This window comes from Phascolarctos cinereus, unplaced genomic scaffold, assembly GCF_003287225.1.
Source record: "Phascolarctos cinereus isolate Bilbo 61053 unplaced genomic scaffold, phaCin_HiC Scaffold_4;HRSCAF=312, whole genome shotgun sequence".
In the NCBI taxonomy this organism is placed as follows: Eukaryota; Metazoa; Chordata; class Mammalia; order Diprotodontia; family Phascolarctidae; genus Phascolarctos; species Phascolarctos cinereus.
The window spans coordinates 471,977,832-471,993,347 of NW_027555847.1; the positions used below are offsets into that span (position 1 = coordinate 471,977,832).

The window sequence follows — 15,516 nt, forward strand, 5'->3', positions numbered from 1 at the left end:
GAAAGCACATAATTCATTGAAGCTAAAATGAAGACTAGAGACAACACCACATCCAAAGAAAGAACTATGCAAGTCGAATCGCTCACTTAATTTTACCTTAAGTTGAATTTTGTTTCATCTTTCTGATGGTTCCTCCTATTGGTTTTAATTTTTACTTACAACTTCACTAATGTGAAAATATGTTTAATGGGTATGTAAATGTAAAGCCTATGTCAGATTGTGCGCCATCTTGGGGAGGGTGGGGGGGAGAAAAAGGGAGAAAAATTTTCAACTCAAAAGCATATAGGAAAAAAAATTTAAAAAAAATAAATTAAATTAAATTAAAAAAAGAATGAAAAAAAAAAGACTAGAGACAACAAAAGTAGGGCAAAGAGAAGTACTGGAAGCAGTATGGTACAGTGTAAGAACACTACAACTGTTGTCACATGTAAGTATTACTTGTGTGACCTTATGCAAGCCACTTTACCCTCCAGACCTCTATTTCCTGATCCTTAAAAGGAAGGGATTGGACCTCTAAGGCCCCTTCCCAATTTAAATCTATGACCCTAGGATCAAAGTTTAAAACTACAGCTCACGAGGGTGAATGATTCTATTACTGGCACATAGTAAGCACTTAATAATGTTTACTGGATTGGATAATGAACAAAGGCAAGAAGGTAAGGCTAAGTAATTTCCGTTTTGCTTCTTTTTCCCAGCCATGAATAGTGACATTTGGATTGGAAGAAACAGAGCAAAAAGATTAAATAGGGGACTGCTAACCAAGTTGAGGGTGACAGTAAGACAGCACCTAGAAGTTTGATGAGTTCTAGTCATCAGAGACAGATAAACTACTTTCCCCACTGAAAGAAATGAAATGATTGTTCACTTCTAGTAAATGACCTCTGAAAGCTCAAGAAGTATGGAAGAAGTACTGCTAAACTGGAGAAAGACACGCGCCAATTTTCCCCCAAAGGGAAGCAAACAGAACCTGTAAATTACTGGCTGGTGTGCTTGGCTTTGAATCCTGCAAAATTCCAGAATGCGTAAGTAAAGGATTGGTTAGTGATCATGAAAAAGAAGTGGCGAAATACAGAGAAGCACAGAGATCTACTGAACTGATGCAGAGTGAAGTGAGCTGAGCCAAGAAAACAACCACAGTAGCTACAGCAGCATAAACAGAAAGAACCAGAAGCCAAAAAAATCAAAAGTCAATGTAACAAAATTATGAAGAATAAGCAGGATTCAAGAGAAGAGATATGAAAAGCCACCCCCAACTCACCCGTCATGGAGGGGAGAGATTCCTGGGTATTACAGGATGCACATGTTTTCAGACTTTCTCAGAAATTTATCAGTTGTACTGATTATTTTTTTTCCTCTCTGAAAAATATTATTTGTCATATGGGATGACTTTCTGAGAGAAGGGAGGGGGAGCGCTACCTGGGATAATTATGGTGATGTAAGAAACAGAAACTATCAATAAAAACTTGTTTTTTTTTTAAGTGGTAATAACAAAGAATTTGGATTCCTCAAGACCAGGTCTAGTCAGACTAATCTCATTTCCCTTTTTTTTCTTGGGGGCTAAACTGGAAGAGATTAGAATATTGTAGATAAAGTTTGCCTATATTTTAGAAAAAGATATTTGAAAGTCATGCTACTCCCACTGAAAAATGTGGATTAGATGATAATCCATTTAGACAAACTTGAATGGCTGAACCCAAAGGGTAGAGTGTAATAACAAAATGGAAGTCTCCCATGCAATTTGTAATAATTTGAATAAAAGCACAGACAGAATGATTTGGATGCAAGTATAGGCAGAATACTTTTTGTGTTGTCTATAAAAAAAACCAAAACTTTTTTAAGGAATACCTTGCTTATGTTATCTAGTCAGATCCTCAAGAAGTAGGACCAGGCTGTGAGGGAGGAAGAAAGTGTTGTTACTCTCTTATAACACAAGGAGAAACCAAGGCTGAGGTGAAATGACTTGTCTAAGTCACACAGATAGTAAATGGAGAGCCTCAACATTAACAGTTCTCTGGACCCTATTCCCAAATGTTCTTTCCAAAACTTGATTCTACCTGACTAGCATATAAACCCACTTTAGAAAAGAAAAAGAAGAAAAGTAAGCTTTGCTTTGTGCATTTTCCCCCCTTTCTAACTGTTCTGGTGGCAGGGAAATAATTTTAAATCTATGTAACATACAATTTTTAGAAGTAACAAAAAAACAAAAAACCCCACAGTGATAGCATGGTAGAGTGGCATCTGGAAACTCCTCCAGATCTTTAAACAAACAGCCTACCCTAGTTTTGAATGATTTAGGCATATTCACTGGCCCCCAAACCAAAACCAATACTGCTTCCAGCTCTAGGGTTCTACAACCTTACCAACATATCTTAAATTAAGATGAAAAATCCACCAACTAGTTGTACCAAGTAATAAATAACAAAGTCTCTTTTAGGAGGCTCTTTGATAAAGAAGAATTCAACTCACCTTATGAAAAGTGTTTCGCTTTCTAGCAATGATAAATGTATGTAAAAATAGAGACTACTGGAACCTAGCATCTGAAGCAAATGTAGCATCTGTGCTTTAAATCTAAACACATCTTTTTTTTGCCCTCATGTTTTAAAAATACCATAAATAATCTTCTAGAGACAAAAATACTTAAGCACTATGAAACAGCATAGACAATTTTATACAATGAATTCTGGCTAAGTTACTGGATAGTGATAGACATGAAAAAAGGCATGGATAAAATATATATTTAAAAAGCACAGAAGAAAACAAAAATACATGAGGAGAAGAACATAAATTTGTTATTACCTTATTAAATTATCTTAATAAACTGTAACAAAAGTCAGTTCCTTATACAGTCCTCTTGTTTTTCTTCATGAATTGAAATGTTTGCTGATGATGAAATTCACAATAAAAAAAGTTTAAAAAAAACCAACTGTATAGTCCACTACACTAAGGGACCAATGTAAATTACTCATGATAATTCATAGTAACTGCTTTATTGGCATGACATATGTAAAGTGTTTGAAAAATGTGTAGCATATTAGAAAAAATTTTGATAGCTCACTAACTACCTGAGCAACATGCTTTGTAATTCATAACCTCAGTAGCTAACAAAAACATAGCCCTTTTATTATTTCTCACTTTCAGTCCAGGAAGAGACTTAGGAGTAATTACAATAAACCCTTTCCCAGAAAACATGAATTCAAGAAGGTCTGGTAGCATCACAGACATTGGAAGCAAAGGAGAAAATATAATCTTACTCTTGTACAAACAAAACCATAGTGTACTAGTACTAGCAATACAGTGTACAGTTTTGTCTACACTTCAACTATATTTTGGAAGTGAAGCCACTTGAAATAATCAAGGGGATAATATCAAATCAGTAAATGAACCAAGATTTCTTTAGCACCTACTATATTCTAGGTGAGGGGATTAGAAAAAAAAAATCAAATAGTTCCAGCCTTAAGGAACTTACATTCTTTCAGGGGAAAACACCAACCAAGTCAATACAGAGTAATTTGAGGTGGGGAGACAAGCACTAGCAGCTGGGAGGAAAAGGAGAGGATTCTTAGGAGTTAGAGCTTCAGATGATCTTTGAAGGAAGCTAGACAGTCTGAGATGATTAAGATGAAAAGGCAGTGAACTGTAAGCAAGAAGACAGAAAAAAAGGCATTAAGATGGAATGTCATATGTGAAGAACAGCAATAAGGCCCAACAAGGTACGATCTTGGCATAAGGCCACATTAGAATGCTACTCTGGAATGGTGGTTGAAAAGAGAGTTGGTTTTTTTAAAATCATGAATTACTAGAGTAATTACCAAATTAGTTACCAAATCTGGGAACAAGAGAACAAAGGAGCACCCTTAAAGACAGAGCAAAGTAGAAATTCTCAGCTGATTTTGTTTTCAAAGTTCTAAATAAAGGATGTCCCAAAATTCTTACTTTGATTTTAAGTTTAGTAGCCTTAATAGACTAACACCTCTGGGACACTCTGTATTTAAGGAAACACATAATCCAAAGTTCTGTCTTTGGTTGGTGCCTAATTTTGCATATTAAACAAAGTATACCATTCACAGTCATCTCTAACATCCCCTGAAAATGGCTAGGGATACCCTTTATTATTTCACATAGCAGATAGTAAATCTGCAGAATTCATTATTCTGAGGCAGAATATATGTTTTCAGAAACTGTAAATAAATATATGGATGGTAGATTTGTAACAAACTGCAACGGAATGCCATAGCTATTTTAGGTTATATGCCAGGCCTCAGACGTTCACAAGAACACAGCATCTTAGTTTTAAAAGAAAACTCAGGGTGCAGTTAGGTGGCGCAGTGGAGAGAGTACCAGCCCTGAAGTCAGGAGTACCTGGGTTCAAATCCGGTCTCAGACCAAACACTTGACACTTACTAGCTGGTGTGACCCTGAGCAAGTCACTTAACCCCAATTGCCTTAAAGAAAAAAAAAACTCACTGAGCTGACCAAGGTCATTTGGGCCATTTTTACTGTCAGCATTAAAGTCAAATGAGATCTGATTAAAATCACTTATAACTGTCATGTATTTTTAAGGAAAAAAAAATTAATAAAGAAAATAGTAGTCAAGGTTTTGTCATGGAGGCAACAAGGAATAAGTCTATTGTAATGCCCCTTAAAATATTCTACAGAATAACTCACTGGTATGAGAATTGTTAAGAAAAGTTCTGCTGGGACTTGTGTTCCTGTGTGTGTTCCCATATGAGTTAGGGTTCTTTACAATTAGGTCAGGAGTTTGAGAATGTTATTTTGTTATTTGGATAATATCATACTTGTTTAAAATTTTGTTACAATTAATAATGTTAAAAGGAGAATGGCTTGTGGTTTATTTTGTAAATGTCATCAGAGAAACATGGCATGACTGAAAGTTTAAGATCTTATATGTACTGTGTTAAAATGGATTATTTAATACATCTATGTATGTACTGGAGCCTGTGGATTAATGTAAAGTATGAGACACTGGGTTCTGATGTGAATTTCTTGAACATGACAATTGGCCATGATTTCAATTTTGAGTTTGTAAAAATGATCAGGGTTATAACGATTAAAAAACAGTAATTTAAAATTGTGGTAAGATCACATTTGTAGGAGAATGGACAGAAAGCTGGTTCCTACAAGAAAATAAGAAGATGATGCTGAGAGTCTGTGCTGGAGATGGCTGGAACAAATACCAAGGACCAGAGGACTTCATTGATGATGTTCCCTGCCAGACAGCTGTATGAGAAAAGACTTTCTGAATCTTAAAGGCACAACTGCATTATTATTGTTTTCTTTTGGGTCTCTATATCTGTATTATGAAGGGGCTGCCCCTTTGACTTGTCAATGCCTATATTTACTTAAAGGGGTGATAGAGAGGAAAAGAAAGCTGAGAAGAATTTGAATTCAGATTTAATGTGAAAGGTGCCAAGTGTTAAAGCTCTATCAGCCCCTGGCATCTGCCTCCTTTGCACCCTACAATGGTTCAGCCCCCCCCCCCTTTTGTCACGGTACACAAAAGAAGTGGGGAATGAAGTACTGAACTCCATGTGCTGAACTCCATTTTGTTTTCTGACCTTCACCTTGTAAGCCCTTCTTCATGGAAGTAGGAGTGTCCGCCTTAGGAAATCCGCCAAGAAAGATACCCACCCCAATCTTATTCCATGATCCTTATATGGTCCCAAAGGCAGGATTAACCAATCGCTTGTTTGGCTTCTGTAACTTCCCGCTTTACGCAACCCCTGACCATTTCCTCTGTGGCCTCTGCCTTTATAAACTCAAGCTCTGCCCCTGATCAGGGCTGCTTGATTTGGGTGTGCATACCCCTTGCAGGGGCGCACTAATAAATCCACATTTCAAATTAAAAAAAAAAAAGCTCTGAGAGGGATGATGGAGACTAGTGACAGAAAACCTGGCCTAATTTAATTCAGTTTCCTCAACCCTGGAGTGTTCCATATGTTCCTTCTGTATAAATATAAATATCTGCAGTATTGTTTAGAAGGAAAATAGGGATTAGGGAATTGAAAGAAGATGATGTTGAAAGAAAAATATGGCAAGTACCTGGGCAGATACAGGAGCTCTAACAGTTCATGTGACAAAAAAAATTTAAAAACCAGTGTAGTATCTACCAAAATCAACAGCATTCCTACATAGCAATAACAAAACTTAGGAGGCCATAATAGAAAGGGAATTCTACAAAATGCATAAAATACCTGGCAATCACTTTACCAAAGTAGACTCAATAACTATAGAGACCCAATTACAAAATGTTCCTTAGAGAAATAAAGAACCAAAACAGCTGGAGGAATATATGGCTCATGGCTGGGCCATATTAGCATGAAAACAATGGCAGTGTTACCAAATTTAAGTTATAGATTTAGTGCCAAACTAATTATACTAACAAAGGGGATACTTTAAAGAACTAGATAGGTAAGAACAACATTCACTTGGAGTAATAAATAAATCTAGAGTATCAAGGGAAATAATTTTAAAATATAAGATTGAAGGTGGAATAGCACTTTCAGACCTCAAATTATATTATAAAATAGCAATCATCAAAATTATTTGATACTGATTAAAAAATAAAAAAGATGAGCAGAACATACTAGGTAAGAAAAAATCAGAAATAACTCAATAACCCAGTGTTAGATAAACATAAAACATAAAATTACTTAGGAAAGAACTCTATTTGATATGAAATTACTGGAAAAACCATTGATCAAGCAGTCTGGTAGAAATTAAAGTTAGACCAACATCTTAAACCATACTCCACAACAAATTCAAAATGGATGTGACTCAAACATTAAAGACTGTACCTAGAGGTAGAGGTGAGAAGGAAATACATTACAAGAATGGGGAACAGTCCCAAAGTGAAAAGAGATGAGGGAAGGAATGTTGTGTGTAAGGAATAGGAAGTATGACAGTTTGGCCATAACTAAAGGTGAATGAAAAACAGTACAGTACAATAAACTTAGAACCACAGGCTGAAGCCAGACTATGAAGGGACTGAATATCCCTTTTACTTTTTTTTTTTACATATATAGTTAGAGAGCTAGTCAAGAGTGAGTTTATTAGTACATATATCCCAAGATAATACTTTCATGGATAAAAGAAGTGGACCCTCTTACCATTTAAGCTCTTCACAATATGGCCTTCTCTGGTTTTTCCTATTACTTACATGTGATGTTCCATTTCCTATCCTTGTACCTTTGCACTGGCTGTCACCCAAGCCCTATCCCAAGAATGTTCTCCCACATAATATACACCTCTTAGAATTCCTGGCTTCTTTCAAGACTCAGCTCAAAGGCACAGGTGGCTGTCACAAACTAAAAACTAGGAGAGAAGGCTTATTGATTCATTTACCAAAAGCTGAATAGGAGGAATAGAGTAAGTAGAATAGCATTTGGAAAACTGTGCAGTACTTTAATGACCCCAGGTTATTCCCTGGGAAAATGGCCCATCTTTTTAAACTGTAATATTCTTCTAATGATGTTGTATGAACCTGAGTCAAGGGCTACTGAGTCTCTCAAGAGTCAAAGTTGAGAGTCATCCAAAGAGCATCACAAAGGTGGGCATAAGCAGGCTGCAACATGTTACAAATGAAGATTTTCATAGGAAAAGTGGCATAAAGAATGTTAGAGAAATGTATGAAAAGAAAAGAAAGGACAGTCAAGTGGCAATATCTGAACAATCCTTGTGCTTCACTGGTATATATAGAATATCAAGAGCCCTAGAGGAAGCTGCCAAGGATGTTGGTTGTATTCTCTTTGGAAAATTTGTAAGAGGACATGGACAAGAGTCCTACAGGGTGCACAAAGGCATGAATAGGTTGTGAATTGCATCCCAGGAAAAAAAAAAGGACTATATCAATGAGATCAAAGATTAAGGGTTTAGAACTAAAAAGTAGATTAGAAGTCATCTAATATACCACTGACTTTAGAGATTAGGAATCTAAAAGGGCAGAAAGAAGTACAGACTAGCAGGGCTGGTTCTTGAACTCCAAACTCTGATTCCTGATTCCAGATCAAGAGCTGTCTATTGTACTATGCTGCTTCCATTTTTTAATAGCATATTTAGAAGCCAATAAATTAACAACTCAAAGTTAAATAGCAATATAATGCAATTTTACCAGATCCAAGGAATGGTACATTTCAGAAATATGGATATCTGAGTCACATATAAAAACAATTTTATTTTTCATTTGTTCATTTTTCATCTGAATTAATAATTTTAGTTGAGAAGTGCTTCTTTTCTGAACTTTATACTGTCATACACAGCTTTTCTCCAAGTGTCTTAAAACATACTACAATCATAAAATACTAAGAGGGAGCAAGAATTAGCTCCAGGTTCTGTTTAGAGAAAATAAAATTCTAGAAAATAAAAGTTTAAGATCAATAAATAATAGCCAAGAGTATAACTAAGTCCTCCTAACTTCCTTAAGAATGGAATATATACATCATATAAGAAAAAAGCCATTACCCAAAAGTGGTCAAAGGATATGAACAAATAATTCTCGAAAGAATTGCAAAATAAAAAAAAACACGTGAAAGAACGCTCCAAATCACTAATAATAACAGAAATGAAATGAACACAAGCCTAAGTGTCACCTTACAAACTACCAACAAAAAAGGACTGATATAATCAATGTTGGATGGGGTTGTAGAAAGATAGGCACACTGGTGCACTGTTGGTAAAGCTGTAGTGAATCAGTACAACCAATATGGAAAGTAATTTGGAATCATGTAAATAAACTGACTAAAATGTCAAAACACTTTTATCCTGAGTCTCTATTATTAGGCTATACTCCAAAGAGACCACTGATAGTTTCCAAACACCAAAAATATTTACAGCAGAACTTTTTGTGACAGTAGAGATGCCAATTGTTATAAAGATGACCCCAGACTCAGTTCCGAAGACTGGTATCTGAAAGACTTTTTATTAAAGAGGCTGAAGTGCATTATTTGGATTCTGGGGAGAAGCAGGTGCACCTCCTTGGAAGGAGAAAAATGTACGCAGTAAAAGAAGCCAGAGCAATCTTCATAGTTAGTAATTGCCTAACTCCTCCCTCCAGGATCAGGATTGGTCCTAATCCTTCTAGGTTAAAATCTTCCTTATATGCCCCACCCCTAACATACATTATGTGCCTAGAATTGTGTTATCACTCTGCCCCCCCCAACCAGAAGTTAGCCTATCTGTGCTGATTTCTTATCTACTTACATGGAAACTTAACTCTTTCATTTCTCATACCCATCAACTGGTGAATGGCAAAAAAAAAAAAACCTGTGGTACATGAAAATAATGGAATATTACTATGCTGTAAGAAATAATGAATGTGATGAATATAGAGAATCATGAACTGATACAGAATGAAAAGTAAGCATTCAAGACTACAACAATGTAAATGAAAAAAATACAAAAAAAAATCAAAAGTGAATGTTGCAAAATTACAAAGAACAAGTATGGCTTAAGAGAAGAAATAAAAGAAGATACTCTTAAACCCACCCAGTCTGCAGATATGAGAAATTCACAAGTATAGCACATTGCATATATTTTTAGACTTTTTCAAAAATTGATCCCTTAGGCTAATTTTTCCCTTTCTTGTTTTGAATACTATTTTTCTATGGGATGGCTTTCTGGGAGGGGGGAAAGATATGAGGAAAAACTATGGCAATGTTTTTAAAAAAAGACATCAATAAAAATTTATTTTAAGAAAGAATACAACACATCAGATTTCCCTTCTTTGCATCAAGGAGGACAAATTCTAGGTTGCCACAAATTTTTCTATTTCTCTGCACCTGAAAACCTAAGTTTCAGAGGATAAAAATTTCAACTCTGCATATATATGTTATATTATTTAGTTGGTGAAGGGAATTCTTGCTTTGAAAGCTCCCATTACTTTGCCTGGGGCACATTAAAAAGTTAAGTGACTAGATAAGGGCCTAAGCCAATTTAACCCAGGTGTTCCAGATGCCAAGTCTATTCACTTGTATTTTCCTAAAATGTTTTCAGGAGAAATAAGGACAGCTAAAACCTGAGGTGCTGCATTGTGAACACAGACCAAGAATGTTTCACTACCATAAATAGTTTGATTCTATTATCTAATCAACTATCCTGATTAAAAATACTTGGTATACTTTAAATTATTTTATTTTACCTTCTGAAGGAAAGTTAATAAAATAATTACATAATGTTTATGAAAAGTACAGAAAAATGGGAAGAGGAAACCTACTTTTATCGATGAGGAAACTGGGCATTAAGAAATTAGTGGAAAAAAAATTAGTGAATACAGACACCGTTAAGTCAGAAGCAGAACAGGGACTGTTCTACAATGTTTTTTGAACAGTACTACCAAAGAACTGGTATATAGTGGCAAGCTCAACTTCTCTGAAACTCAGGCTGTATCTTCTCTTTTCACAGATTGCTACCGTATGCATTCCTTGCTCCTATTATAATTCAAAAAAGTATTTGTTGAGCACGTATGTGAGCAGAATTGTGGTAGGCACCCAATGGAGTATAATATGAAAAAAGTCCCTTTCATCAAGGAGTTTACAATACAGAAGGAGGAGAAAAAACACCTCCACAAATGCTTACAATACAAGGCAGTATGTGGAAGAAGCATTCCTTTCCAGCCTTAATCCAGGGCTTCCTCTATCACAACCAAGGTTCTTCATCCATAAGGATCTTAAAGTAGAGAGAGCATGAGCTCTCTACTTGAATTTGGATTCTTGGCACTTAAGAGTACTTGGCAAGTAGTAGGAACTTAATAAAGGCTAGCTAACTGATGGAGCACGGTACAAATGGAAAGAAATACATTTGGAATCAGTCTGAATTCTAATCCTGGCTTTCCTACTTACTACTTATGTGACCCTGGGGAAGTCATTTAATCTTTAGATTTGGACTAGATCCATAAGGTCCCTTCAAGATCTAAGTCTCTGTTCTGGGGCATCTAGGTGGCACAGTGGATACAGCACTGACCCCGAAGTCAGGAGGACCTGAGTTCAAATCTGGCCTCAGACCAAACACTTGACACTAGCTGTGTGACCCTCGGCAAGTCACTTAACCCCAATTGCCTAAACAACAACAACAACAAAAATCTCTGTTCTTATGAAATACCTATAAGTTGTGCAAACTAAGTGGTATAGGAATGTAGAGGAAATGTTCATAGGTAATATATGACTTAACTTTTACAATAGTGATTCTAGATAGTGGTAAGATTTCTTGAAGGAACAAAGGTACATAGGACATTAAAGTACAATCTTTGTTCAAGGAGTGGCATCAGGAGTGGATCAGACTGTCTAAAGTATAGTGTTTCTCCTGGGACGGTAAGACATCAATAAGGCTGGAAAGATACAACTAGCTGGAGGCAGCTAAGGAGGAACCAAGCTAAGGAGTTTTTTTTACTTTTTATTCAATAAGCAAGACCTACAAGACTAAGGTGGATTGCAACTTCCCAGTGCCCTACCATAGCAGTCTACACACAGAAGGAACCTAAATGCTGAAGCCTTTGTGTAGACAGCACCTAGGACACTGCCTGGCACATATTAAACACTAAATGCTTGCTAACTGCAACACCAGCAATAGTCTGGGCGTGCATAATCAGTAAGTATTAAGGGTTTATAGCGCCAGACATTATGCTAGGCTCTGGGGGACACAAAAGCTAAAATAAAATGCTCTTTACTCTCAAGTACTTTATATTCTACCAGAGAAGATAGCATATATATGGAAAAGGGATAGGGGCTACACCTTTGATTTCTTTCACTGGTACAAGGAATCTGGAGAGAAAACTCCCTTGATCGACGAAGACTAACACCTTTGCAACTTAGTCTTAGAAAGTTAACCATAGGGAACTGAGAAGTTAAGTGACTTTTTTAAGGTCACATAGAAAGTATGTCAGAGGTGAAATCTGAACTTGTTTTTTACCACCATACCATGCTATATACACACAAAGTAATGCTAGGAAAAAGGGGTAGCACTAGAGCAGGTAGGGAAAGTTCTCATGCAGAAAAAGGGGCACTTAGTGGAAGTGAAAAAAACAAAGGTAAGACTGCAGAAACTTGACTGAATTGCAGGGTGCTGGAAAGGGAATAATGCACAAACAAGGTTCAAAAGGTATGTAAGGCCAGGGCTGTGAAGGGCTTTAAAAGCCACATAGAGTTTAAATTGATCCTAAAGGGAACAGGTGACCACTGAAGTTTATTGATTCAGAGTGACACAATGAGACCTGCCCTTTATGAAAATCACATAACTTTAATAGCTAAATGACCAAGATTTTGGTGGGAATAAACAGGGTGCTTGGGGCTGCTTTGGATAAGTTCAACTCACAACAAATGATAGATCCCTTTCTCCAAGGGCAACCACATGACTATCTCTCTCTACTCTCTTCATTGCTTGGTTACCTAAAATGTTATTTTCAAAGACTTCTCACCTTTCTAGTTCTTATCCCTGTCCACTAGGGCAGACTATTTTTGGTTGACAGCCTAAGCTCTGCCCCTCCCACGCTCAGGTGTGCCATAGCAAATTTGGAACCTTGTAGGTGTTACCAAATTAAAAAATCCAGGAAACTGAATTATCTAGCATATTAAACTGACAACAATTTATTTCCCATACCCCTTAAAAACTTAAGGATTCTACCAGTATTTTAGTGCTTCTTGTTATTCAATTAAGTGATTTTGGTGAATTTACTATTAAGTACTGCCACATCAACAATGCACCAAGAGCAGCTGCAAAAATATGTCCAAAGTTGTGCAAGAGTCACCACTGAAATCAGACTCTGGTATATTAATAGTTGAAGTTGTAACACCAAGTTAACTAACACCTGAACAAGGCTGTTTTATTATTAGATTCAAAGCAATACCAAAACAAAAAGTATTAAGTGAACTGATTTCAGATACAATAAATCTAACAAATCCTGAGGTATAATTTTCAGAATACTTTCTAAGTTTCTAGCTGCTTCAAAAGCAAGTTTGGTCTCCCATAAATTACCTTCTGGGTCAGGCCAAGAGAACCTAAGTTCTTTAAGGGCAGGAACTTTTTTCTTTGGTAGTACAGCAACAACAGCTTACACACAGCAAGGACTTAATAGTCAACAAACATATTAAGCATCTACGATATAAAGGAAGGCAAAAAACAAAACAAAACAAAAAACTTACTCTCTGCCTTGCAGGCACTCAGTCTAATGAGGAAGGCAGCATACAAACAACTATCTATCAACAAAATCTATACAGGATGAATTGGGGATTCTTAATGCAATAGCACTGAAATGGATCAGCAAAAGCTTCCAGCAGAAGGTGAGATTTTAAATGGAACTTGAAGCCATGGAACAAAGATAAGGAAAGAAAGAATTCAAGCCAAGAGACAGCTAAGTGAAAAATGCCTGGAGTAGGAAGATGGAGTGTCTTGTCCAACAAACAGCAAGGAGGCCTGTGTCACTAAACAGCAGAGTAATGGGGGTTGGGGGAGTAGAGAGTAAGATGTAAGAAAACTAGAAAGGTAGGTGGTTGGCCTGTTATTAAAGGCTTTAAACACAGACAGGATTTTCTATTTGTTCCTACGGTGACAGGGTGCCACCAGAATTTTATTGAGTCTCTGAATTAGAATTGGACTGGCTTAAATAGCTAAGACATGGTATGTTTCCCAAATCCTAGTATTCCAATATCACACATTAATATGATTGATATGTAAAAACTTTAAAAAAAAACCTATAACTGGATTAAATACCTAAGATATGGTGCATTTCCTAAATCCTAGTATTCCTGTTACACGTTAATATGACTGATATACAAAATAACAAAAAACTACAACTGGCAGCGGCGACTGTTTGCGGTTAACTTGCCAGCACCTAGGAAAGCTGTTCAGGACCCAGTTGGACACTCGGGTGACTTCAAAAGGTTTTTCCAGGGTCCTAAAATCAAAACCACTTCGGCCTCACGCAAGATACGGGTAAAAGGCTATTTCACTCCCTTTTCGCAGAGGCAGCTCCAAAGCCTTCCCGGCCTGGGAACGGCAGCAGCAGGCCTGGACCTAATTATTAAAGCCACAGAAAATTATTTTCTCCTACAAAAAATGCCCAAGCGGCCAACAGCTTCCAGCCCGGGCCAGTCTCGGCCTCTCTACTGCCCCTAGGCCGGGGTAGGGGCTGGAGGAGAGAAGAGTGGGGGCTCCGGGCGATGTCGGCCCGGCCCAAACCCGCGGCAGCCGCCTCCGGGTCACACGTGGCCGCCGCGGCCTCCTTCCGGGGCCGGGGCCCGGGCCCGTTGCGCGGTGCGGCTGGGACTGGACAGGGCGGGGGCCCGGCTGTCCAGGCCGGGCCAGGCCGCAGAGACCGCTCACAGTGCCCACGTCACCGGCTCCAGCACTGCGGAAATGAAGCCGCGGAGGGAGGAGGGGAGAGGAAGAGGCAGAAGGAGGGGGGAGGGAGGCACCCGCCACCAATCGCGCTCGGCCCCGCGGCCCGGGGGGCTCCAGGGGCCGCGGCCCACCCGTCGCCGGGAGACTCACCTGTGTCGCCGATGATGATGTACTTGAAGAGATAGGCGTACGCCATGGCCGAGGCCGCTCCGTGCCCCCGGCACACGGCTCCTCCTCCGCCTCCTCCCCCGAGCCGCGGCTCCTCACCCCGGCCCTGCTCAAGGAACGCCGACGCGGCCGCCCAAAATAGGAGCCCGACGGTGGCAACCGCGCGGAGTCCTCAAACCGAGAGAACCGGGGCAACGCCGACACGACGCCGGCAGAGACGAGACGTAGCTCCCTGCCCAGCCCAGCCCAGCCCAGCCCAGCCCCACCAGACCTCGACCCGGAAGAGCAGCCGCAGAGTCGGCTGCCGGAGGAACTGAGGAGGAGCGCCCTCCCCCGCCCCCCGCCACGGAGGGCGGGGCCCTGAGCCGAGCTTGAAGGAGGAAGGGAGGAAGAAGCGGAGCCCAGCCGCGGGCGTGGGTGCGGCCAAGCCCCGACTGGGAAGATCGGTGGGCGGAGCGGGAGGGGGCGGGAGGAGGAGAAGGAGGAGGAGGAGGAGGAGGAGGAGGACTTATCGCGCACGCGCGCACCGAACTGCGCTGGCCGGACGCGTTCCGAGGTGGGGTGGGCGTTTCCCGCGCTGGGGGGGCCACCAAGCATTTCTGAGACATCTTCAAGTATGGTTGGAAGAAAAAAATGGTAATTTGGGGAACATTTGAAAAAAGTGAAAAAATTCCATCTTAATTTCGCCTGAGCACCACCTCCCAGTCACTAACTGCCGGCTGGTCATCCATCTGGATGTCCCTGGAGGCATCTCTCAAGCTACACACTTTTCTATCAGCCAGTCAATCGATAAGCATTTATTAAATTATATTACTATATGCCAGAGCGGATGCTAAATCTGGGAATATTCAAATACAAAGAGAAAAACCAGCCTTTGCCCTCAGGGAGCTTACCTTCTAATGGGGGCAAGACAGTAAACACAAGGAAGCTGAAAGGGGAGGGCGAGATGAAGGGGATGAAGGTACCAACCCCGGGTGCAGGTAGCGAAGTATGGGAGAAGAA

At 39.2% G+C, this 15,516-nt stretch overlaps 1 protein-coding gene across 1 annotated transcript in view; it reads right to left on the minus strand.

The window, feature by feature from the left end:
* RAB2A (RAB2A, member RAS oncogene family) overlaps window positions 1–14,639 on the minus strand; it is a 123,181-nt gene extending 108,542 nt beyond the window's left edge. Inside the window, exon 1 of the mRNA XM_021005895.2 lies at window positions 14,497–14,639. Within this exon, the coding sequence (XP_020861554.1) occupies window positions 14,497–14,542 (46 nt within the window). The 5' untranslated portion in view covers window positions 14,543–14,639. The remainder of the gene's footprint in view (window positions 1–14,496) is intronic.
* Between the last annotated feature and the right edge of the window lie 877 nt (window positions 14,640–15,516).